This window comes from Odontomachus brunneus, unplaced genomic scaffold, assembly GCF_010583005.1.
Source record: "Odontomachus brunneus isolate Ranch 3 - 2012 unplaced genomic scaffold, Obru_v1 Obru_scaffold_051, whole genome shotgun sequence".
In the NCBI taxonomy this organism is placed as follows: domain Eukaryota; kingdom Metazoa; phylum Arthropoda; class Insecta; order Hymenoptera; family Formicidae; genus Odontomachus; species Odontomachus brunneus.
Window position 1 is genome coordinate 1,582,205 of NW_022639501.1, and position 25,212 is coordinate 1,607,416.

General features: G+C 41.2%; 2 protein-coding genes across 11 annotated transcripts in view; one reads left to right on the forward strand and one right to left on the reverse strand.

Moving 5' to 3' along the window:
* LOC116845392 (uncharacterized MFS-type transporter C09D4.1) overlaps positions 1-25,212 on the reverse strand; it is a 52,671-nt gene that overhangs the window by 25,093 nt on the left and 2,366 nt on the right. The gene's annotated exons all lie outside the window — the stretch shown is intronic.
* The window catches only part of LOC116845390, a 51,693-nt gene that overhangs the window by 2,481 nt on the left and 24,000 nt on the right, over positions 1-25,212 (forward strand). For 2 of the 10 annotated variants that reach the window (XM_032817984.1, XM_032817985.1), the window contains exons 2-5: positions 11,769-11,975; positions 12,130-12,242; positions 14,274-14,426; positions 15,850-15,933. In XM_032817984.1, coding sequence (XP_032673875.1) covers positions 11,769-11,975; positions 12,130-12,242; positions 14,274-14,426; positions 15,850-15,933 — 557 coding nt within the window. Of the gene's footprint in view, positions 1-557; positions 2,156-11,768; positions 11,976-12,129; positions 12,243-14,273; positions 14,427-15,849; positions 15,934-21,653; positions 22,427-22,512; positions 24,877-25,212 lie in introns of those variants that run through there. The other 8 variants (XM_032817988.1, XM_032817986.1, XM_032817989.1 and 5 more) reach the window with 8 other exon arrangements.

Below are 25,212 nucleotides of genomic sequence, written 5' to 3' on the forward strand. Positions count from 1 at the left end.
AGAGAGAGAGAGAGAGAGAGAGAGAGAGAGAGAGAGAGAGAGAGAGCAGCGGACACCTTCCCCGGGTTGCGCGCGAATTCAGCACATTACGCGATCGGCGACGGCTCGAGGACGGGAAGGACGTTGCGTGCGATGCTCCCGAGCGTGCAAATACCTGTCGCGACCTCGCGACCTCAGACGGGCCAGTTTAGGCTGATGACATTAGCGGAAGTGCGGATGGCGCGACGCGGCGCGCCACTCGCCGACGGCGACGACGAACGAAGGAAGATCGACGGAGAAAGAAGGCGCGCGACGAAGCGCGCTCGCCATTAGGATGCACGTGGCGGACACGGGGCGTGGAATACGTCAATGGCAAAACGGCGTTACACAATGGACCGGCGGCGGTACGTATCGAGCCATACCGAGACAATAGACACGGACGCAACAACGGTGTAGCGTAGGGGAACCGGAAGCACGTAGGAACCGAACACCGGGGATCCGCGCGCACCAACGCCGAACAAACGACGTTCTCTCCTCCTCATTGTCGGGATACTCGCTGTCGCGGATAGTCGGTCACTCGGTGCAACGTTCGCGCTCTCTCGCGAATCTCGCGGATCCCGAGATCGGTCTGCCAGCAAGTGCGAAGACGCTGACTCTCGAGCCGTTCGTCGCCAATGAGTTGGTCAATCGGACCTCTCGATCCGCGCCGTCGTCACTCGCGCTCGTCATTGCTCACTGAGATTCGCCCGCAAAACCAAGCTCCCGTACTGCGATTTTGGCTGCACCGGGGAGGCCAACTTTCAGCGGAGCCGGAGTCGTGAGAACCCCGACGAGATCACCCGGACTCGATCGGAAATCGAAAAGACAGATTTTCTCTCGAACGTGCGTCACTCAATACGCCGTCGTCGCGTGACGTTTATCGCGATCGACCAAGTTTCTATTCGGCGTATAGAAACTGTCTGGAAACTGATTTATTTTCCACGAGAGTTGCGAGCTCGCGGTATTGTGCCTGCTGAAAGAGGCGGCGGCGTAAGGAACGGCTGCAGACGACGGGACGGCCGACGAGAAGTTCTTACTCGACGACGCTTGGCAGTAATTTGCTACAAAGTTGAAAATTCGTGGCTCTCCGCCCCAGAGAGACGGGGAAAATTAACGTAGAAATTAACGCTAAAGTTAACGCGGAGAATTAACGACGATAATTAAACAGCTCGGTGCGACGATTGTCATCAAATGTGTCGCTCGAGTCTTGCAGACTGGATATTGGAGCCGTCTCAAAAAAAGAAAAATTGCGATGTAGACATATAAGTCCCGTATTAATAGTCGTTACTTGAAACTTACCTCACTTGCGAACTTGAATTTGGGCCCGTATTAAATAGCTGCCACTTAAAACTTGTCTCATGTGAGATATTCAGACCAGTATCAATAGTTGTCACCTAAAATTTGTCTCAGGTAAGGTATCCGAATTTTTGTTTAGAGTTAAATCTAAGTTTTTTACTGGAGTTATGACATATGTGACATTCACATCTGTAATCGATTCAATTGAAATAAAACTCATCTAACTCTGAATTCAAATCTGAGTATCTCACCTGAGACGAGTTTCAACTAATAACTATTAATCGGGCTTCAGATTTTTCTTCAGAGTTAGATCCGAATTGTTCAGTTGAATTATGTGATATTATGTCTGTAATCGCGATGCAACTGAGAAACTTCCATTCAACTTTGTACTCAAATCTGAGTATCTCGTCTGAGATAGGTTTCAAGATAACGACCATTGATACGGGCCATATAGTTATACGTGAGTTTTTCAGCTGAATCGCGATTAGAAATGCAAGAGCGCATATATTACATGATTCAAATAAAACATTCGAATCCAACTACAAACTCAGACCCGAGTATCTCACGTGGGACAAGTTGCAAGTAACAACTATTGATACGAGTCTTAGATTATCAAGTAATTGCAACGCAGAAATATTGGAGAAAAGGCACAATTTGAAATCACACGAGAGAGACGAGACTGCTGGAAACGGCTACGAGCTGAATTGTTGCATTTGCTTTTATTCGATGTCGATAACGCTAAGCGCATGCGTTGATGCTCATTGTGAGATCAGACCGTAGCCGAACGACCGATGAAACGTTTCTTCCTGAGGATCCTCTGTGGGAGAAAGCGAGAGAAACGGTAAGTGAATAGTGTAGGCACGATCCTGATAATTACCGCACACTTACAGTATTATTCTAATAAGATAATGCTAGGCGGTTATTCAATTCGGTTGGATTGTTTAAACGAAGAAGACACAGCGTGTGCTTAGCTCGCGGATAAATTGCTGTCTCTTGTCGTGTTATAAATGGTAATGCCTCAATTTATCCGAATTTGCCTTAATTAGCCCAAAAAAGCATTCTTATTGCAAGGTGTCATTTTTTGTAATCCCATATTCTAGTGAGAAATTCTATTCGAGAGAATATTCCTCTTCTAATGAGAGAGAAATATTAATTAGAAATTTATCAATATTATTCTAACTTTTTTTAATTAAGAATCAATTAATCAAGAAGAACATGTTTATCTGAGAAAAAATAGCTCCTTATCAGAAGAAATTCCTATTAAGGCTCCTGGGGAGTCGCGTCATCTATCTCTTTTTAATGACGTTAGAAGCGAGAAAACGTATGCTAAAAATTCCTGCAAAATATGTCGAGATAAACAGATATATCCACAAAACGACATTTGCGATCGATTAAGTACACCTCTAAAATACTCCGTATACTTTCCTTTTATTCTAACAATCAACAGATAATTATAAAATAAATGTGACGTGCAATCGTCTTTTCTAACCTAATTTCCTCATTATCTTGTCATATTAATTTTCCGATTATCTATTGATTTTTAGAACAAAAGGAAAGTGTATGGAGTATTTTAGAGGTGTATTTAATCGATCGCAAATGTCGTTTTGTAAATATGTCTGTTTATCTCGATGTATTTTGTGAGATGGATGATGTGACTCTTCAAGAGTCTTAATAACAAGATTTTAGGTAAAAAATGGAATTCTTTTAACTTAAAAAATATTATGCTTGGAATATTTTCTTTTTAAAAAAATCCTCCCGCCATATATAAGTCATTTATAAGAGTGAAATCCTCCAAGATTCGGAGGATTCCAAAGATGACATACTTTTTTGGATGTACTTATGAAAAGAAAAAAAAAGAGAAGCATCAATCATGTCAAATATCAATATGTTATCATATGATCGAATATGTTTGCCAGGATATAAGATTTCGAGAATTCCGTACACATGATTAAAGAATGATCCTATATACATGATAATAGCTTTGCATAACGAAGTTGACGCCATCTTCCATGACGGAATTAATAGACCACGCTTGCTCGAGATAAATCGGCTGTTCGTTGGTGAAAATTGATTTATACATTCGTAAGTGAATTCGCGAAAGAACTGTTTGCCTATATTTCTTCGCGACTTATTTAACTGCCGCTGACGTCATTATCCGACACAACCAACATAAATAGATAGATCGTCTACTCTTAATTTTAAAAAGACCCAGTATGGAGATGACATATCCGCGAAGGACCGAATAGCTGTCCATCGATCGGTGTAGATATCGCGTCAGGTATTTATTCGTACGCTTTATAACGCTCGCATGAACGGCAACGACGTTTATTATGTAATGAGAAACGGCAAGGCAAGCAGACGCGAGGAATTGCATGATAGTTTACGTAATCGCGCGCGCGCGCGCGCGGATTACGGCAGCGCAATGGAGCTGCGAAATGCTGACGGTGTCTTAAAAGCAAGGAGACAGGGAAAATGAAACAAGGAAGTGAAGAAGTCGAAACAAGGAAACAAAAGTAAGAAAACAGGCGATCGAGGATTCGAGTCTTTTGTCGAAATCAACCGATATTGTGAAGTCTTCCACTATAAATAATTTCGATCAGGTTTGGCATAATGAACAATGAAGATGAAGATAATCAGGTTCTTCAAGGAATATCAGGCCAAAATTAAAATTGCTACTTTGCATTGTTTACGCATGGCAGAGAGAGAGTGAAAGTAGGAAATTATCACGATCTTGGAAAAGATGAGACAGGTGGGATTCTTGAAAAACTGAAATTAAAAAGTTAAAACGGCAATTTCTGCTTGCGAGAAGTGTGTTTTATTCGATGTGATTAACCATAGTTATGCAAAAATGAGAGATCCAACCCACTAAATTATGATTTTTTAATTCTTGTTAGCCAATGGATACGTCTTTCTACATAAAACAAACAAAATTCAAGACCTTATGATCGCCTAAAATTAATTAAAAACAGTTTTCACTTTCTACTATAGTTGCATCTTTTTTACTTAAAAATTAAGCTTGTCAGTGAATATCCTAGAAGAGAAGAAAATTGACTATGCCTGGCTTTTTGTAGGAAATTATCACGATCTTGGAAAAGATGAGACAGGTGGGATTCTTGAAAAACTGAAATTAAAAAGTTAAAACGGCAATTTCTGCTTGCGAGAAGTGTGTTTTATTCGATGTGATTAACCATAGTTATGCAAAAATGAGAGATCCAACCCACTAAATTATGATTTTTTAATTCTTGTTAGCCAATGGATACGTCTTTCTACATAAAACAAACAAAATTCAAGACCTTATGATCGCCTAAAATTAATTAAAAACAGTTTTCACTTTCTACTATAGTTGCATCTTTTTTACTTAAAAATTAAGCTTGTCAGTGAATATCCTAGAAGAGAAGAAAATTGACTATGCCTGGCTTTTTGTAGGAAATTATCACGATCTTGGAAAAGATGAGACAGGTGGGATTCTTGAAAAACTGAAATTAAAAAGTTAAAACGGCAATTTCTGCTTGCGAGAAGTGTGTTTTATTCGATGTGATTAACCATAGTTATGCAAAAATGAGAGATCCAACCCACTAAATTATGATTTTTTAATTCTTGTTAGCCAATGGATACGTCTTTCTACATAAAACAAACAAAATTCAAGACCTTATGATCGCCTAAAATTAATTAAAAACAGTTTTCACTTTCTACTATAGTTGCATCTTTTTTACTTAAAAATTAAGCTTGTCAGTGAATATCCTAGAAGAGAAGAAAATTGACTATGCCTGGCTTTTTGAACGATTGTCAAGAGCTTGTCAAGTGTTATCTGCACTTTTTAAATCACATCAAATTTTCATCTTCATTTATCTTGAAACGTACTTCATGTGGGTTGAATCATCCTTGCATAACTATGGCCAATTGCAGTCGTAAACTATCATCACTTTATTTCATTGTGACTTTTTTGCAATATGTATGCTCGCACGCACGTATAATTTCGCAAGAAAAATTCCTGAAACCAACGGAAATATCAACCATGGCCTATCTGTTCTAATTATACGAGTTATCAGCCTCATCAGAAAATGACATAAGATACTTCGTATTTTTATATATCGTGTATATATATATATATATATATATATATATATATATATATATAAAATGCACGTTGAGATTCGACTTTCTACACGTTACATCATGACGGGTCCATGCAAAACGGGTGCGCAAGTATTTGCGACACAAAACAAGAAGGCGATAGATAACGACCGGCGATTTGTATGACCTCCTCGACGATGATTGTTTCAGTTACCGCCGAAATTCAGTGAAAGTTCCTATCGGCCGCTACAAATGAGAGAAAGAGAAAGAAAGATAAGGGGAAACGGGAGAGGGAGAGAAAGGATGACAAACATAAGGCGGTATGAACGTAACGAAGACGGAGGCTCCTACCATCGACAGAAACCGGCAAGCATAACTGTGCGCGATCCCGAGTTTCCCCGGTCAGACGGTCCACTGTCACTTTCGAGCCAACAGTCCGGTACGAGGAAACCATCGCGCCGGTTCTGCTTGATGCGGCAGATCCGAAAATGGCACACCGAGTGGCGGTCGTGAGTTAATATACGTCGCGGTCTAACTGCCGAAGTAAGCTGCTCGCGCACGTATAATCGACGTAGTTGAAGACGCGAATTTGATTGTGATGTCTTGAAAAGCCATCTTGAAATTGGAATACGGGTGTATTCCGAAGTGCCAAAGGTGGATAGAACGCTGCTGCCATCGGAGATTAAGACCGACCGCCTAGTCCCCGGAGTGACGGAACGTCGAGCCAATTCTGAACGCCGGTAAACGTCGAGTAAACGTCGAGTAAACGTCGAGTTTACTAGGAGTTTACTAGGAGAGCAACGAGGGAAGGTATACATTTGTAACAGAGAATGAGAAAGAGTAATCAAATCAAAGGAGTCTTGAGAAAAATTGAAGGTGCGCTTTCGGGATTTTCTCTGGATCAGAACGTCGAGGCACGTCGAGGACGTTGATGCGCGAGAGAAGACTAAATAAAGTGAAAGGAGGCACAGAAGTCGTAGGTGTTTGATCAGGAGGACCGTCCAAAGTGTGAGACAAGACGCAAAAGAAGGAAAGAAGAAATAAGAAAAGAGAAGAAGAATACTGGAGTCTCGTAAAACCTGAACGTGATTGTTGACGGCTGCGGATTAATAGAGAAACAAAATCGAAGAGAAAGAAGAGCTCGTGAAGGTCCGTCACACAGGAAATCCGACTGATACGATCGAGAAGAAGAACAGAAGAAAGAAGAAGATCTGTTGTCCCACGAGAACGTTTTTGTGCGTGTCACAAAAAGAGGAAAATCTGAGAAGAGAAGAGGCGATCGAGATATATTCGTTTGAAGAAGACGAAGCCCATGAAAATTCCAAAGTCTAATGAAGTTAAAATATAATGGTGGATTAAGACCGCATGACAGGTGAAGAAAAATTTGCTCGAAGAGAAAAAAAGAGAAGGTAAAGGAGTCAATGGATATCTATTATCGATTTCCGATACGAAAGTCTGAACGACACAGCTACGAAGATTAACCGGAACACAACCCGTTAGATTCGAGTTAATAAGAAAACGAAGGAAGAAAAGATTAAACTGACTTAATTATAATTGCTACCTGAGGAAACCAGAGCACATCGAAGCACGTGGACGTACTAGATATAATAGATGGATAGATAGATTTATTACATGTTCTGGAACAACTTCGATCAAGCAACGTAAACTAAAGAAGAAACGAGGACAAAGAGCAAACTGATATTGCGGGGAAAAGGAAAACGAAGAGGAAGAAGCAAGCAAAGGAGGGCAAATCCACGTCCTTTTTGTTGCAACGATTAAGAACTTTGAAGGAACGAAGAAATTGAGGAAATCGCGAATTCGACCGGTTTTCTATGTAACGGGTCGAAAATAATCGCAAATACCGCAGTGTTTACTCAATGTTCGCCAGCTATTTGTTGTTGAATTCGATTAGTTGAATTAGATAAGTTCGCGTTGCCTTTCGTCACAACGATCACGAGCTCTGAAAGAACTAGGAAGTCGAGAAATTCTCGAAGTCGACTGAATTTCAACGTAACAAGTTGGAATTAATCGCAAAAATCACCGCGTTTACTCAATGTTCGCTGCTGACTTCGTGTGCGACCAGGAATTAGATAAGTTCGCGTCACCTTTTGTCACAACGAACTTTGAGGGGACAAGGAGACGTTGAAAAATTCTCAATTCTCAAATTTCGATGATAACAAGTCAAGAGTAATCGCGTTTGCTCAAAGTTCACCAGCTGTTCGCTACTGACTTCGTGTATGACGAGGAATTAGGCAAGTTCGCGTTATTTCTCGTCGCAACGATCAGGAAGTTTGAAGGAACGAGGAAGCTGAAAAACCCTCGAACTTGACCGAATCTCGATGTAACGAGTCGGAAATAATCATAGAAATCATCGCGTTTCCTCAATGTTCGCCAGCTGTTGGCTCTCGTATACGTGACCGGGGATTAGATAAGTCCGCGTTATGTACTTATAAGAACGTGGATTAAAGGCGCCTGCGGTAATCGCAACGTCGCGCGGCATATTACGTAAACCACGTAACTTTCGTCGACCGCGCTCTCGGAGGAAAGCCGCGCTCGCATAATCGGCGCGCGAAATTGGAGCGGGAATTCGCGTTTCGCCTGGGATGCAGTCAAAACGTGGATCAAACGGTGAGCTGCCCGACCAGGCCGGGGAAAGCGAGAATCGCGAGCGCACGCGGCACTTTCACATATTAAATCGCGATTAGTTCGCAAAGTGGCGACGCGATATTCAAACGCGCCGCCGTTTTTCGCGCGAGGAAGAGAATGATTAAACGGCGGTGGAGTCGCCGAGGCCGATCGAACACACGTCGGCCGGAACTATACCAGCGTCCCGTAAATCCTTTCTACCTGACTGACATCGCGAGCGTTACAATTAGCATTGATTACGATCACAATATGCAGCAGGCATTAGCGACGCTATGATTCACATAGAAGGGATTTCTACGCTGCGCTGACAAAGCCGGTTAGATTGACGTTAGCTCGGATTAATCGTGATCACTCTCTGTCTCTGTATTCTCTGTGTTACCCTTTACGTTACGCTATAGCGAGGAGCTGTGACACGCTGTGATTCAGGAAGAATCACTGTTCACTGTATTCTGCGAAAGAATACTCGAAAGTTACCTGATTCTTTCATTTCGTTTTTCGGACCGGCAACATGCTGGCCTACGTCACGAGCTTGATCTCGACGCTCCTGATCGAGAGCGACAAAGTCGTGCCCGGTCAGGAGAAGTACAATATGGCGACCTTTATGGTCCTCTTTCTGCTGATCACCATCGAAGTCGTGGTGGTGAAGGTGGTCACCTCCGACATGGAGCAAGACGAAGACAGCCACTCGAGTCTCAGGGCGGCCGCGTCGTTCTTCGATCGCGACGATTAGACGCGAGTGATTGTTATTTCCGTTTAATCACGGTCGTTTAGATGAATCGCGTCGAAAGCAGCACCACTCTCTCGAACAATGGATCGGCGAAAATGCGATTGTAATCAGTAAGAATGGTATTTTCGACGGCAATCAGTGAGGAGTATTCACTGATTCCCGGTAGAGACACACCCACGTTCATGCTACATCCCACTGGATTTTCAGTAGAAACACTGTTATTTGCGTCTGATATCTCACTGATCGTTGTCGAAAGATTTCACTGCAAAATCCGCGAATTCGTTAGACACGGCAGTAAGTTCAACTTTCTGCGTTTGCGGCGATGGAGTTGATGCTTTTCGTGCGCGACTTGCGTTTTTCGATCACAGTTCTGTATACCAGCGCTCGAAAACTCCACATAATGAAAACAGCCGCTACACATGACTGATTCTTTCAGCGAGATTTTGCTGGTTGCAGCGCTGCATTCACAATTGAATTATCATTTGTGAGTACAGCGTATCGACGGAAAGCGAATTTTCCAGTGAAAATGCCACTGACCGACCCTCTCGGCGAGATTTCGACGGTCACACTCGTGGCCGAGCCATCAGTTACAATTGCAGTGTTCCACTGATTGCGCTTTAGAGAGCAGTGAATTTGGGAAAGCAGGCGCTGAGATCGCGGTAACATTTTCCCGCTTTTCATTACCGCAGGATTCCGCTGGTCAAATCGCGCCCGCGATTTGGAAGTGGAGCAAAGTGATATAGTGTAGTGGCTTACGACACTCACGTGCGCTGACTCGTAAATTATTAACTATTAATTAATTCCTGATGACCGAGTGCAAATAACTAGACTAAGTGCGTTGTTACCGCATAAAACCGCGCCCGCGTCTATTTATAAGTACTATTTCCCATCGTGGCGCTGCTCGCGCGATTATAAATTAGCTCGATGATGCAAGATCTCGCAATAATAAGTGGCGATAAATGTATACTGGACGTTTGATTGTTGTGGTCGCTATACAAAAAATATGTCATTTTTTGCAGGAAACCTTTTGTATCCTTCGAGATGAAGGCGAGGTTAAATTTAAATCACCGTCAATAAAGAGGTAATTGTGCGAAAACAGACGATGAAATTTGATTTCCCGGCTAACCTAGGTTCTCTCATCGGGCCGCTGGATGTCGAAATGCACGTGTGAATGAAGTATGAGATTGATGCTGCGAGATTTATGGAAAATCATTCTCTATTCCCGTTTGACCGCTTTTAGACCGAAGAAGCGACGGAAAAGGAGTGCAACGACGTTCTTAAAATATCCTGTATTATAGACAAAATCGGCGAGCTTGGCGACCGATGCTTCAAAAAGAACAGAAGTTACTTTCTGATCGAAGATAGACTGTAACATGTAGATTCACACGAAGAAGGGAAGCTGAAAATAAAGCCGAGAAGCCACTGATATTTTTCCTCGCTTGAGACTTGAGCTTTATATTTAAGACACCTTTCGATTCTCTCGAGTAGTTTTAAATTTAGCAAAGGGCAGAGAATATCGGTGAGGCTCTTGAAGCCAACGAAATAATGATCAAATAATCAATCAAGAGGTAAAATGTAAAACAAAATAAAAAGGCTGGAAAATAATAACTCATACATTGAGAGAAAAATTATCTTAAAATCAACAAATATTTCCTTGATAGGTGCCATTAACATATTTACTTAAATCTACATTCTCTTTACTTAAATCAAATATTGTTTACTTGATTTAAATAAACAATATTTGATTTAAGTAAAGAGAATGTAGATTTTTAAATATGTTAATGGCACCCACCAAGGAAATATTTGTTGATTTTAAGATAATTTTTCTCTCAGTGTAGTAAGATGAGACTCGTCTAGCTGTTCGCTACTGAGGAATAAGATGCTCGCGTTGCTACGCCTTTTCGATGCACTCCGTATACACAGCAAATGCGCATTATACTTTGTGCATGGATACACAACAAGCGCAGTTGTCTGATACCGTTACCGACGTTGTAAATATGTAACGGCCGTATCCCTGAAATACGCAACTTGTGGTCTCGATCGTCGCGACTTCATTATGAATTTCAGCCGTTTATTGTCGCGCGACGCACGTTCATTATGCGTCTATTATTACTCCTGATACTTCGCTCAGATTGATAAATTTTAATTGTCATCGTATCATCGACCTTAAATGTCATTGCGTTCATTATAAACATCCACATTTTGCATCGACATACTCATAAATAATTTAGTCATTGATTTACTCACAACGCCCCTTCCCCTCATCCGCTGACTTGCCATTCCGGAAAAATACCGCATTATTATTCCATAGCGCGTGTGAGAAGAATAACTTTGTATCTCCTGTAAATTCTACGCTTTAATAAGGTATCGATTAAAAATGTCTTAATTTCACATTGTCTTCAGACATGCAGAAGAACCAACTTTTCACCTTCTCTTGTAACTAATCGCAATGCAGTAAAATGCAGAGTTCATGCAAGCAATTTATAATTTTACAATTGATATTAATTAATGGAAAATTCGAACTATCCATGTATGACGACTATAATGATAATATAGACAACGACACGTGTTTGTCAAATAAAATATTTCATCTCGTTCTCGACAGATATTGAATAATCTCTTATCTTTTCCTTCTTCCTGTTGCCCTTCCGATCGCAAAATGCAATATAATTTACAATTTTTCGCTTGTTTTTCGAGTTTGAACCGCGTTTTCGTTGCGTTTGGTTCTGACGTTTCGTGAACACTTCAGTTCACTTCTTCAGAAAGCAAGGCGATTTGAGACTGAGTTTAAAAAGAAGTGAATTGAAATATTCACGAAACGTCGGAACCAAACACAAGGGAGACGTGGTCCAAAGTTGGAAAACAAGCAAAGTATTGGACAACGCCGCGATGACGTAAAATACCAAATTACGTTTTGCAGTTCCTTTTTTCGCGCACATCCTTCGACTCGGTGCAATTCCCTAGATATCCCATTTGGGCAAAGGCACTAAAGAGAGAAAATTTTCAGGAAAAACTCCAAGGCGAAGGAAGCAAAGCACAAAGACGTCGTCGTGGACGACGGACGCTGCGCCTGCTGCCTGGCACCGTTTCTAGTCGGACGTGGTGTGCGCTGCAGCGATTGCGGCGCCAAGTCCTGCAGGAAGGCCTGCTCGCGCTGGGACACGACGGACAATGCCTGGCGCTGCCTGTTCTGCCATCAACGAAGGTCCCCGCAGTAATATCCACCGATAACTTGGTTGCTTTCGATTATCTTTCATATTCGATCCATCACTTATCTTTACAATGATGCATGTAATATACTCGATAAGAGAGCGATCGCTCCGACCGCAAATTGCAATTATAATGAGAAACGGCTCGTAATTTCGCAGGTCGTGGGTGAGGAGGAATGAGAAGTGGTTCGAGAACTTTGGCCGTGTGGCGAACGGGGAGGAGGAGTTGCACCGTTTCTTCGGCACCGCCAAATCGCGAGTCCACGTGGCAGGTGACAGGCGACAGCGTGAAAAATCACTCATGACTCTTAAGCCTACAATATGTTCTTTGCATGTTCTGTTTCTTGTCTTCTGTCTTTTTCTGGTTTAAAGCCTAATCTGCAATGTGCTCTTTGCTTCCTGTTTCTTGTTCTTGTTGTCTTTTTTTAGTTGAAGGCTTAAGGTGTGAGTCAGAAAGAGATAAAGAAAAAGAAACAAGAGACAAATAACACATTATAGATCAAGCTTAAAGCTTAAGTCAGAAAGAGCTTTGCTTTGAGTCAGAAAGAGATAAAGAGAAAGAAAGCAGGAAGCAAAGAGCATATTGTAGATCAGGCTTTAGGTCTATATTAACAATCGTTACTTGAAACTATTTTCAAATGACTTCTCAAAATACTTAGATTTCAGTTCAGCGTTGGTTTAAGTTCAGATGAGAGAGAGTTCTCCAGTTGAATCGCGATTATAGATATGATAACACATACACTGAGAAAAGAAATATTTAAAAATTAAGAAATATTTATTAGGTGGGTACCATTAACATATTTACTTTAAATTCTCAAAGTTCTCTCCATTTAAATCGAATATTGTTTACTTAAATCGATTAAACAAATACTCGGCTTGAAAAGAATTTTGATTTAAGTAAATATGTTATATATAATAGTATCCATTTAATAAATATTTGTTAGTTTTTATATATTTTTTCTCAGTGTATACAATTTAATTTAATTGAAAAAATTGGATTTAATTCTGGGGAAAATTCTAAAAATCTCACACGAAACAAACTTCAAGTAACGACTATTAATACAGGCCTCTTCGATCGCCAATACTTCTTTACGAAAGCGGAGATAACAATAAGCGCCGTCAGTTGGGTCTCGACGCACGTCTTGCATAAATCAGGGCGACGTTCCGTTTCACCGTCGATTTGGTTGTTCACGCTTCAATGCTTTTCTCAGATCTGACACTACCTGGATATTCGATTACTCGAACAGTAAATAAATGCAATGCTTCAAATTCGAGTTATTCGGGGATACGGATTTTCCAAAATATCCGAGTAGGTATTTGAATCGAATTGAGAGAGGTACGAATCCAAGTTCGGATAATTCGTTACTCGTTTGGGTCGTTGGTTATTCTTAGTATACCTCGGGCGTTACGAGTCGCGAGAAAACGATGTTTCAAGATGATGACGTGTCAGGCGACGCGCGACAATTTTCCAAGCAATGTTCACGTCACGTCGCGGGAATTTGCGTGGCGCGCACCAAGTAGCTTCTAATCTTCGATCGGCGAACGTCCCGTGCGTCCTTGTTCCAAGGCAGAGAGCAGCCGTGTAACGGAAGAGTCTAAACAGTAAGAACGGCTCGAAAAGTCTCTCACGACGGATTCACCGTGATGCTCATTGTTCGGTGCGCGCCGCGCGATCCACCACGTGAATTGTATCAACGCGCTCGATCGGGAAAGAACGCGAGCGACCTAACGGACACGAAGGAGGCGCACGGTCCAGGATTTAGAAAGCGACTTTTCTTGCGTTTCAACGAACGCGCCAAACGCGCTGGTAGCTTGTGCTCGAGACGACGGTGACAATCTCGCGACATCTCGCCGAGTTGCCGAATTACGCCGCGTGAGGAACGCGGCGAGATAGCGAAGAGTGACGCGCGAATTAAAGCCCGGAGCGAAGTGCGGATCTTGTAGAGCACGAGTCTCGACATTCTTCAACACGTGGCCTCGCGACGTGAAAAAATTGTGCCGACATCAGTACAATCGAAACTCGACGTCGATCGCACTTGAAAAGCGCGCTGATTCGTATTTAATTCGCATTCAATCGCGGCGTTTAATTTTTACACGGAATTGACTGACACTTTTGAAAGAAGACGGTGAGAGATTCCGAACGTGTCGCGCGAGAGAGGAATCTCGCGAAATAGTGAGGAATCTCGAGAGAAAAGAAATGATTCCGGCCGAAAGGAGGCGGTGATAAGAGCGGAAATTAAATTTCCACGCCAAGCGCGCCACGCAGAGAGCACGTTTCCGAGGGTGTCGCAATTCCTTTCCAGGATATGCAGCCGCGAATGCGGAGCAGATCCAGGAGAACCAGGAAGAGGTACGTACAGTGCACGCGGTCCGAAATTTCGTCGAGAAGATAGTCGACGGTCTCGTTGATAACGTGGACGATACGTCGATCGATCGACTCTACGACAGACCTGAATGTAAGTACATTGTTACGTCGTCTAATAATTGACTGATCAGGATTAATAAGTTTGCGATGCATTTCCCGAATAATCGAGATCTCGTAACTCGAAAGTGTGAGAAAAAATTTCCTAAGTCATTCCTAAATCATAATTTCAACATTCGAAAAGCTCGAAATTCGAATACAAATATAATCTCATTCATAACATGGATTCAGCTGAGAAACTCAGATCTAACTCTAAATTAAAATCTGAGTGTCTTACCTCAAGCAAGTTTCAAGTAACGACTATTAATACGAAGCTCAGAGTTAGATCTGAATTTCTCAGTTGAGTTAGACTCAATTGATCATAACTTGTCGCGTAAAATATGAAAAATTACTGCCTTTCCGACTCAATTCTTCTTAGAATCTTTAGAATCTTTTTTGGTATAAGTAGAAGAGAAATATTCTTTTTCGGAGAAATACTCTTTAAATATGCTTTCAAATTTTTCTTTTATACGTAGCTTCAAAAGAATTCTAATAAAACCGAAAAAAAAATATCTTAAATACGATATTGTTCTTCTTAGATTAATTACTTGAAACTTGTCTCAAATGAGATACTCAGACTTGAATTCAGAGTCAGATGAGAGATCTTCAGTTTGAATCGCGGTTACAAATGCAAATGTCACATATAACATAATTCAACTGGAAAGCGTGGATTTAACTCTGAATAAAAATCTTAGTATCTCATATAAAATAAGTTTCAAATAACAACTTAATTAATAACAGACTTGGCTTATATTAATAGTCGTTATTTGAAACTTGTTCTACGTGAAATACTCAAATCTAAATTTAGATGAGAGTTTTTTTATATGAATTACATAATACATGTAACATTATATTTGCAATCGTGATTCAGCTGAGAAATTCAGGTCTAACTCTAAATTAAAATCTGAGTGTCTTACCTCAAGCAAGTTTCAAGTAACGAGTACTAATACGAAGCTTAGAGTTAGATCTGAATTCCTCAGTTGAGTTAGACTCAATTGATTATAACTTGTCGCGTAAAACATGAAAAATTACTGCCTGTCCGACTCAATTCTTTTTAGAATCTTTAAAATCTTTCTTGGTATAAGTAAAAGAAAAATATTCCTTTTCGGAGAATTACTCTTTAAATATGCTTTAAAATTTTTCGCTTAAAATATGGGATTAGAACAGCAAATAGCACTTTGCAAATGGTATATTTTGGCCGTTAGAACTTTCTTTTGCCGTTATATCCGGCTTCCTTTTGATCTTAGAAGAAAACCTTCTTTTGAGGTCATAATATCTCTCTCTCAGTAGATTCCAATAAGAATGAGATTATATCTTTTTGAATGTATCGAGACAATCCTTCGAATTTCACGTTAAAAATGCACCGTAGACAATTGTGCAAATCTTGCATTAAAATTTGAATTAATGTTCATTGACAGACGACACATTTTTGGAAGAGCATCGCCCGCCACTGACCGCAGCTCTGATTCGATTGGTTACGTGTCTACAAGTATCTCTTACGAGTAAGTTTTACGCCATTTGTTTAACATCGAATCGTCGTCGTTTGCATTAGACTTACGAAAAGAAAAAACACCTGATCTTCCGCAATATCTTTTTTGCTACGAGTGGACAAGGGTCGTGATTTGCCTTTTAGTATTCTAAGCTTACTGATATATGTTAATGTGTTACATCCGCAATTCATTCTGTTCTCGCATTTCTACAAAGGAAATGAGTCTCTATCTGAGCGTTGTATTATTCAGTTTTCTCGTGACGTATTCGCAAATGACCTTCCTTTCAAAATGCAACGAGGGTTTTGGTTTATCGTGTTATTATCATATAAATACAGGTATATAATATTATCATATAAATACAAGTTGATGTGCGAAAACATAATTTACACGCACTACAGAGCTTGTTATTTTCAGTTGGAGTTACAAGTGCTCTTCTCACAATTAATTTTTCGGCTGAGAAACCGAGCTGAATGCAAGTTACCAGACTCGATTAGCAACGGTTTAGAACAACAATTTTCTGCATTACCGTCAGAGTATCTCGATATCCCTAACGCTGAACGGAGTTTGTTTTTAAATCAAACCAGAGAGATAGTTACCTGAAAAATTTCACGCGACAGGACATAGTCAGTTGAGTCTAATTGGACTAAGGAGTTCAGATCTAACTCTAAGCCCCTTGTTAATAGTTAACTGGAAACTTGTCTCGGGTGAGACACTCAGATTTTAACTTGGTGTTAGTTGAGAATATCTCAGTTGATTACAAATGCAAAGTCATACATATATCATATCATTCAGTTGGAGAACTTGAATCTAACTCTGAATAAAAATCTGGATATCTCACATGGGACAGTTCTACGTGACAATTATTAATACGAGTTTAAGGTGTGTACTAATATAACCTGAGTATCTCACTTGAAACAAGTTTCAAGCAACGACTATTAATACAGGCCAAAATTCAGATTTGAGTATCTAATCACTGAGACAAATTTTAATAATGATTTTAACACAGACTTAGATTTAGAAATTGAGAATTCCAGACTGAAGATAGGACTCAGTCAAATCAAAGAGAGCCAAGATCAAAATTATTTGATTCGTCAAATTCTAGTCTCTAATTCGCAATCCTCAATCTTCGAAACCTGGTCCAATAAAGGCTATCAAAGTGTGCGTAAACCGAAGAAGCGCGATACTGAAGAGATCTTAAAATCGACACCCAGTGTATTCTTGCGTCAAGATGACGCACGCCTGTTATTAACTGCCATCGCGATAATCGCGGACGAAGACAATGCGCTCCGCTCGACCAGCCGACGTTCCTCAGGTGCTTTTATCGTCATACCTGCGCGACCCAGCGTGACATCTCGACGGCACGATTACGTAAACGACACACCGCGCTCGTGATCGTCGTAGCCTCCTCGCTCGACTCGTCCCATCGGGCAATTTTGCCTTCCCACGTTTTGCCGATCCCGTTAAACGCGAAAACTCGAGACAGCCTGTCTGCTGCAGCGAAAGTGGGCCGCAAATTCGTCCCGACGGACGCGGGCGTGTCAAAGAAAATCAAAGACATCAATCTCCGTTGTTTGCGCGACAGAGAAAAAGGAAATTCTGCTCTTTATTGCATTCGCGAAAGAAGATAGCCTTCGCTTGAGCAGCTTGACAGTTCCCTGATTTGAATTCGTCGATATCTCTTGGATTCAACTGTGTTCAACCCAAGATATTTAATCACATAACCGCCCAAGTGCAAACCAGAAATATCAATGAACATACATTGAGAAAAAATACTAAAAAATTGGCGAGAATTAGAATTCACGATTTTTTAATTTATCACTAGTGGGTAGTCCACATGCATCTTTCTACACAGAGAGAACGATTTATTGAATCAAATAAATGTTTCTTTGGAATAGTTCAAAAACAAATTATTTGGTTGACACAATAAAAATATTTCTTTGGAACTAAGACGCAAATAAATATTTTTATCATGTCAAACAAAATTTTGTTCGATTAATCAAAAAATTTGTTTGGACTATTTCAAAGAAGTGTTTATTTGATTCAACCAAATCATTCTCTCTGTGTATATGAAATAAAAGAGATCCAAGCTTTATATGACAGCTAAAATTAAATAAAAGACGGTTTTTATTTTTTACTAGTTGCATTTCTTACCCATTTTTTTAAATTAAGCTTGTCAATAAATACCCTTGAAGAGAAGAAAATTAATCATACTTAACTTGTCGAAGAATTGCGAAGAATCTTAGTGATATCTATACTTTCTAAATCATGTATCGAGTTTTTATCTTCATTTTTCTCGAAACGTACTTGTGGGTTGGACTATTTTTGCATAATTACGGCCAATTTATTTATAAGACATACGTTTATTTCACGGAAATAAACTTTACTTCGCAGAGATAAACTTTGTTTTTCAGAAACAAACTTTACGTCCCATAAGTGCTAAAGATTCAAATAGTTTTTTTTCAGCACATAAAAGCATACAGCTAGAAATCGATTTTTCTACAAGAAATTTGCGATTAGCTTCCCGCGCGACATTGAATCATAATTGCGACAAAAATAGCGTATTTATTTTCAGATAACTTATCACCGCAATTCTCGTTGATGACTTTATCGTTGCTCATTGTCTGTTCTCTAAACCGGCACGACATCGTGTGTTCTCGATATTTCTCTGAAGAGTCATTTCTTATAAAAGGAAAAATTGTCCATTTTAGAAAACTCCTATGCAGAATCCGTGATGTATACATACGTAGTTCAATAAAAAGTCGATAGATCGTGCACGTTGTACCACCACGTGATATTTCCTTCGAAACAGTCGAGTGTGCGTGCAACAACTCGCAGACGATATTTGACCAGAGATCCCTGCTTCGTGTCCCGATCGCACTTTACAATATACTTTTTTCCTCCACTGATCTACTTGAAACATCTTCCGTGGAAGAGAATGAAGAAGAAAAAATTCCTCGACCGTTCTTTCTCGCGGACAGCCTAATCGCTGATAATAGCACGTTAGTATGGGCGCGTCGACGAAAGGAACAGTCGAACAGCTCAAAAAGTAGACCTGAAAGCCGATCGCCATTTAGCAACGGGTTCTCCATGGCGAAAGTTGAAACTTCAACGTAGCTCTCGGGACTTTGAAGGTCGAGCAAATATTCTTGTCGAAAGTTTGAGTAAGCGAGTCGGAGATACACACAGCTTTTGCTAATGATGATTGTATGATGAGTGATTTCTACTTTTAGCAGTAACTGCGCGACGATATGCGGCTCCATTAAGAGCAGTAATTCGGGCAATTGCAAAAGTCGAGCAGTTTTAGAAGATCATGAAGATAACTTCAAGATTTATCCGGGGACTCCGATAAGGCCTGGTCTACAATAGATGCCCTAAAGTCGTAAGAATTGGTCAATCACACTCGATTATTGCAAGAAAAATCGGTTATGATTGGTCAGTTCTTAGGGCTTACGACTCACATCTATTATAGACTGGATCTAACGACCAAAATGTCATTGAACAAGCGAAGTAGAACGCGGAGCCCAGATTGGCTGGGATTCAACGAAAATCTAATCAACGCGCAACGACAAGTCGAGATATCCGTCCGGATTCGCGACATCAGAAAAGTCAAGATTCGAAGCGAGAAGACGAAGAAATCCGATCGTTAGTCACGGGAATGATAATGCGTATCTGAAACGCAAATAGCGGCGCGTGGAGCCTCTCGTAGCCGATGCAGCGCTTCTTTCCACGAATAAATCACCGTGATTTCTCGCTCGAAGGATAGATTCCCGATTAGTCGATTAGCCGATTCGGTCGGAGGAAACTATGAAGGAGACCGCGAATAATTACGACGAGCTCCTTGAATGATAATCACCAAGTCGGCGCGTCACATTCGCTCCATGGATATATGTAAATGGCGTGTCGGTAAAAAGAAAGGCAGAGGAAACAGTCGTCTACTCGAAAGACGCGTATACTTGGCTGAATAATAGTTTTCGCGAAACTCTTTTTCTCGTCGATTGTTTAGGTCGTTGCGACATTAACAAACACCGCGTCGAGTGTGTCTCGACGATCTTGTCGAGAGGAAATCGACGCGTCTCGACGGTCAACAAATTGTTATTATCATTATTATCACAACCTTAATCTCTATTAAGGGGAAAACTCTTTATAGTATAGATAAATAAAATAAATTATTTTGTAAATAAAACGAACAGACAGAATATGAAATTCTCAATTATAAATATATCATTAAAATCAATTATAAATATATCATTATATGGAAATAATTTTCCATTCGCAAAAAGAAGAAGAAATGTCCAATATCCATTTATAAAGTTAGAGAAGCACACAAAAGCAAAAAATGACGAAAAATCGAATTGTGACTTGATCAGTTAGTTCCAGAACATTTTGTAGAGTGAACGCGATAGCAAAGCGGCAGAGCGAGATCTAAGAGAAAATCTGGATAGATAGTAAAAGCTTGGCAAACGTTATTGCGTTCGGCGGGTAACGAGTTCCGCGGGTCTTCCGCAAATCGAAGTGACATTTTGCAGTTACGATCGTGCCGGTTGCTGGCTGTCCGGAATTCGCGCGACTTAAATCGCGTCGCACGAACGACACGCACCTCCGACTCCGATCGGCCTCAGGAAACAGTCGCGATCGAGTCTCTCGATCCTAATTCGAGCGACTTTTGCTTTTCGTTCGCACGATACATCGACGAGACAGAAACATGGCGAAACAGACAGCGGCACATCGAACGGTACGTCGTTTCCAATTCGTTTACGGGATAAAATCGTGTGGCTTCGCGATCTCATAATCTTGGTCTCAAACTTGGCTCGCGCGGTATCTGAGTGAGTATTTATCATTGTCCTAGATATAACCCTTTCAGAACATACAATAATAAAAATTATTCCCTACTGATTATAGCGAACTGCGTTCAACAACACCATCAAGTTTTATTTCGAGAACTCTCTCTACAAACTGCGTTGTAAGGTAAAAGCATTAATGCCCGGACACGCATGTAATCTTGAACATTTTTATTGTTTTGAATAAGAATATATTAAATAAGAATATTTCAAATAAAAAAAAAAAATATATATATATACTTATATTGTATATAAATATATATATATATATATATATATATATATATATATATATGTTACTATACTATACTATACTATAATAATGTATATAAATAATATGTATATACTTATCTTGTATATATGTATATACACTATCTTAAAATGAATCAGTCAAACATCACTGAAAACAGTGAATATATACTTGCAATTATAAGTATGGCACTGAATTGCACTATAATTGCAGTTATAAGTATGGCACTGAAAGTGCTCAGGGCTATACTCATAACTATCAGTGACTATTCACTGACTCACTTTAAGAGAGCAGGAATCATCTAATCTTAGATTCTAAAACATTTCTGTTAGAGGAGAATATTCAAAGAATAAATTGTATAGTTGGAAAGGGTTGGCTGCCATAATATTCATCCCTTCCAACCACACAATTTATTCCTTACACATTTCCCTCTGATATAAAAACCAACAGAGATATTTTACAATTTAACCACGTAGATGACTGTTGAAAGATAAAAAATATTCGTATTTAACCAAGACAATAAGAATGTCTAGAACTAGATATGAGAATTAGTACTATTATCTCACTTGTTTTTATATAATTATATAAAACAAATTTGATTTCTTTATGCGGATACGGAAGGAAAAAATAATCGCACGAGACTGGTAGCAAAGAAGAAGAAGACAGAACAAACAAAAATCTTGAATAAAGTTGAGAGCTTGAAGTGAGAAGTCGTATGCATGACGTGTAAGGCTGGCGTAGACGGCAGTCTGGTCTGGTGTTAATATGAAGATTCTTCACGACGGGGACTTATTGGATGGATACATTATAATTTAACATGAAACTGATATGAAGCTTGCGTCGCGAATGCGAGCCGCCACCGTTGCCGCCGAGCCGACGTGCGATTTCGCGATAGACGCGCGTTCTCTCGCAAAAGCGACCGACTCCCCACTATGAGGAAGCCATAGGTCGTACACACTGTGCACAGGTGGACGAGGACGACAACGACAACGACGACCACGACGGCGGTGGTGGTGATACGTGCGTGTCGCATTCGGCGAACCTCAGTCGCGAGCGAACAGTAGGAGCGCGCGCGAGTGAGATATCGCGGCAGCGCGCGAGGGCGAATTACGCGAAAAACGTGACGAATGTGCCCGCGATAAGCAAAGTGGAGAAGGTGAGATGGGAACGGCGAGGCACGGAGATCCCTGATCCCGCTGATTACGGTACCTCCGACGCTCTCATACAGACTGATCGTCGTTACGATCATCGGATACGTTCCGATTGACGAAAGCGCGCGAAACGTGTGCTCTCTGGGAAACAGGTGAATCCAGAGGAGCTGTGGCCGCTAGTCTATTGTGGGAAATTCTACTTCAGTCTTGGCGTACTCCCGCTAGCATTCTTTTCTACTTTTCCCTGAGAAATCGCGAGTCTGTGTGTATGTGTGTTTGTATGTATATTTAAAATGCTCAGAACGTAAATTTCAATTGCATGTAAATTGCGATGCGAACTTTTCTTTTGCAGCAACTTTAATCCAAATTTCGTTTGCGGCAACTTTGATCAACATTTCGTTTGCGGTAACTTCGATGAAAATTTAGAACTTCGCAGGACAGGGATTCTAGTCGCTTGTGTCGTCATTGCTTCCAAACTGGAAAAAGCGAATGAATCGTGCGATCGTGTGATCGCGCTAACGATTGCAATTGTTCCCGCAGAAAAATTCGAAATAGATGAAACCGCGACAGCGAGTCGAGATTGACGGAAGTCTGGACGAAACGCGCTCGGGAATTTGCGCGACACTAATTACGAAATAAAAGGTCGACGCTAATTACGGCGGCGCGATAAAGCGATATCGGCCGGGGAAGGGAGGGAAGAACGCGTTCTTCTCACGTTCGAGAAATCGATTCGGAGGCCTTGGCGCGCGTCCTGGACGTTCACTGACACGTCTTTAATCCCGCATCACATGCGGCTGATACACGCGATCGTAACGATACGTAATTTCGTTCGCGCGCGATTAACGCGAACGATGCTGGTGGCGTCTAAAATATATGTATACGGGGATTCGTTTTGCCTGTCGTTTCTCTCATACGCGCGACCAGAGAGATGCAGCCGCGATGCGATGCGTTCTCGATCGGGAAATTTCGCGGACGCGCCGGCGAATCGCGGTCGATCGCGAGGAGACCAGAAAGGAAGAAAGAAAGAAATAGGACGACCTTATTGCGTTCTCGTTATCGTCGCGAGTCGCGTGGTCTTTTATCAATTGCGTGACACAACTGAACAAACGAGATACACTCTGTATCCAAGAAATTACGACACTACTTCCAACTTAACCGAATCCCTTCCGCGCCGCCGACGCGAGATTTTCCTGCGCGAGACACTCGCGGAGATACACAATACGTCGATATTAATTAATCACACGACCACGAGCTGCTCCGCGGAGTTTGTTGAGTTTGCTTTCTGGAAAAACACACGACACTCGGTCCACACCGACTCGTAACGGGACGCGTTCACTCGTTTGCAGGACGGTTCGAGCACGTTCTCTTCGACGTGCCCTGGAATTCAGCCGAATTTTCTAATGAGAGGATTCTTCATTTCGGTCGTATGTTAAGGTTCTTCCACATTGACCGCGAGCGAGTGCAGAAATTGAAGAGATATAATAACATCTATTTATTTCAATTTGTTTAATTGATATACGCAACATTTTGATGCACTTACTCAGAGAGAGAAATAATCTGAAACTCAGGTTGTCACCCACACAAGTCAAATTTTTTCTCTCCCTGAAAAAGTGAACTGAAACGTTCACAAAACGTCGGAAATTAATCCATTAAAGATGCGATAGCCAAATCGAGAATTTTTCCATGCTGCAAAAGCCCTTCAAATATTATTATTAAATATTTTTATTAAATATTTTATTAAGTATGAAATTATTAAATATCATTATATTGAAAAGAACTCTTTCCTCTCTCATAAGATAGATTCTCTCATTGGCCATCGCGCGGATGTGTCTCGGAACGTGCCGAAACCGTTCCGCAAACGAGTGTACGCTCGTGCCGATCGATATTTAACTATCTGAAAGAGACATTTCTCCCGGGGAATCTTCAAAGTACCGGCGTCGTCAAGGCGGTTATGCAAATCAGAATTCAAAGTCTTTCCCCAGAAAAATGAAAAAATCAGGAGAAAAAAGGCGAACGTCATCGCGCGAATTCCGCTCAGCATTAACATGCACGTGCACGTTACGTAGGATCCTCGATACCCGCGTGTGCTTGACCTTTGCCCCGCATTTACCCCGGCGAGTATTGTCTCGGTGAATAGCGTGTGCTTGACGTGCCGTGCGACTCGTCATCGTCGCACTGGTGCGTTTACGTGACAGCTGCTATTGAGCCGACGGGTGGATGGAATCGACATTACGACGCGACGCTCCAACGCGACGTTTCTCTGTGATTTTAGCCCGGTTCCGTTTAGAAGGAACGCGCATGAAGAAATGCAATTAATCGCCGACCGTTGTCGAAACCGTTGTCGAAACTGTCGTCCGCGTGGAAAAGAGTGACGACGAAACGTCGCGCTTGAACTTTCATCTCGTCGATGAACGCGCGAGGTGCGCGCAGGTGCTGAGAGCGAGAAGGGCAGAAAAAGAGGGAGAGAGAGAGAGAGAGAGAGAGAGAGAGAAAGGGAAAGAGAGAGATCCGCTGGATTCTGAACTTTTTCGAGGAGATTTCGGAAAACAAGTGAATAGCAAACGAGAGTAGGAGGCACGGAGCAACCGCGTTAGCTGGCGATATGATGTGAATGGTGCGCGGTCGATGCAACTGCAACCGACCGGAGAGATGTTGACGTTGATCGGCGGTCTGCTCGTCGCTTATTTCGTCTACGTTCTGATCGCAAGGAAAAATGGTAAATATATATCGCCCCAACGTAACTACACGTTCGCACTATACCAGCGTCGCACGTGTGTGACGCACCGATCTCTCATCTCGAGTTCATCTTTATTCAGGATTTCCGATTTTGTCCAACACATGCGCTACCAACGTTGCATGAGGGAAAAGCACCAATGCGCAAACACGTAACTAATCTTGGGCATTCTTGTTTATTCTGGTTTTTAAATACAGATATTTTAACTTGCAACATAAAAGCTCCTATTCTCCTGACCCTCTTTTATCCATAAAAGTGCCAATCAGGAGGCTTATAAGTCACTTAGAAGCATTTTTATCGATAAAAAAAAAAAAAAAA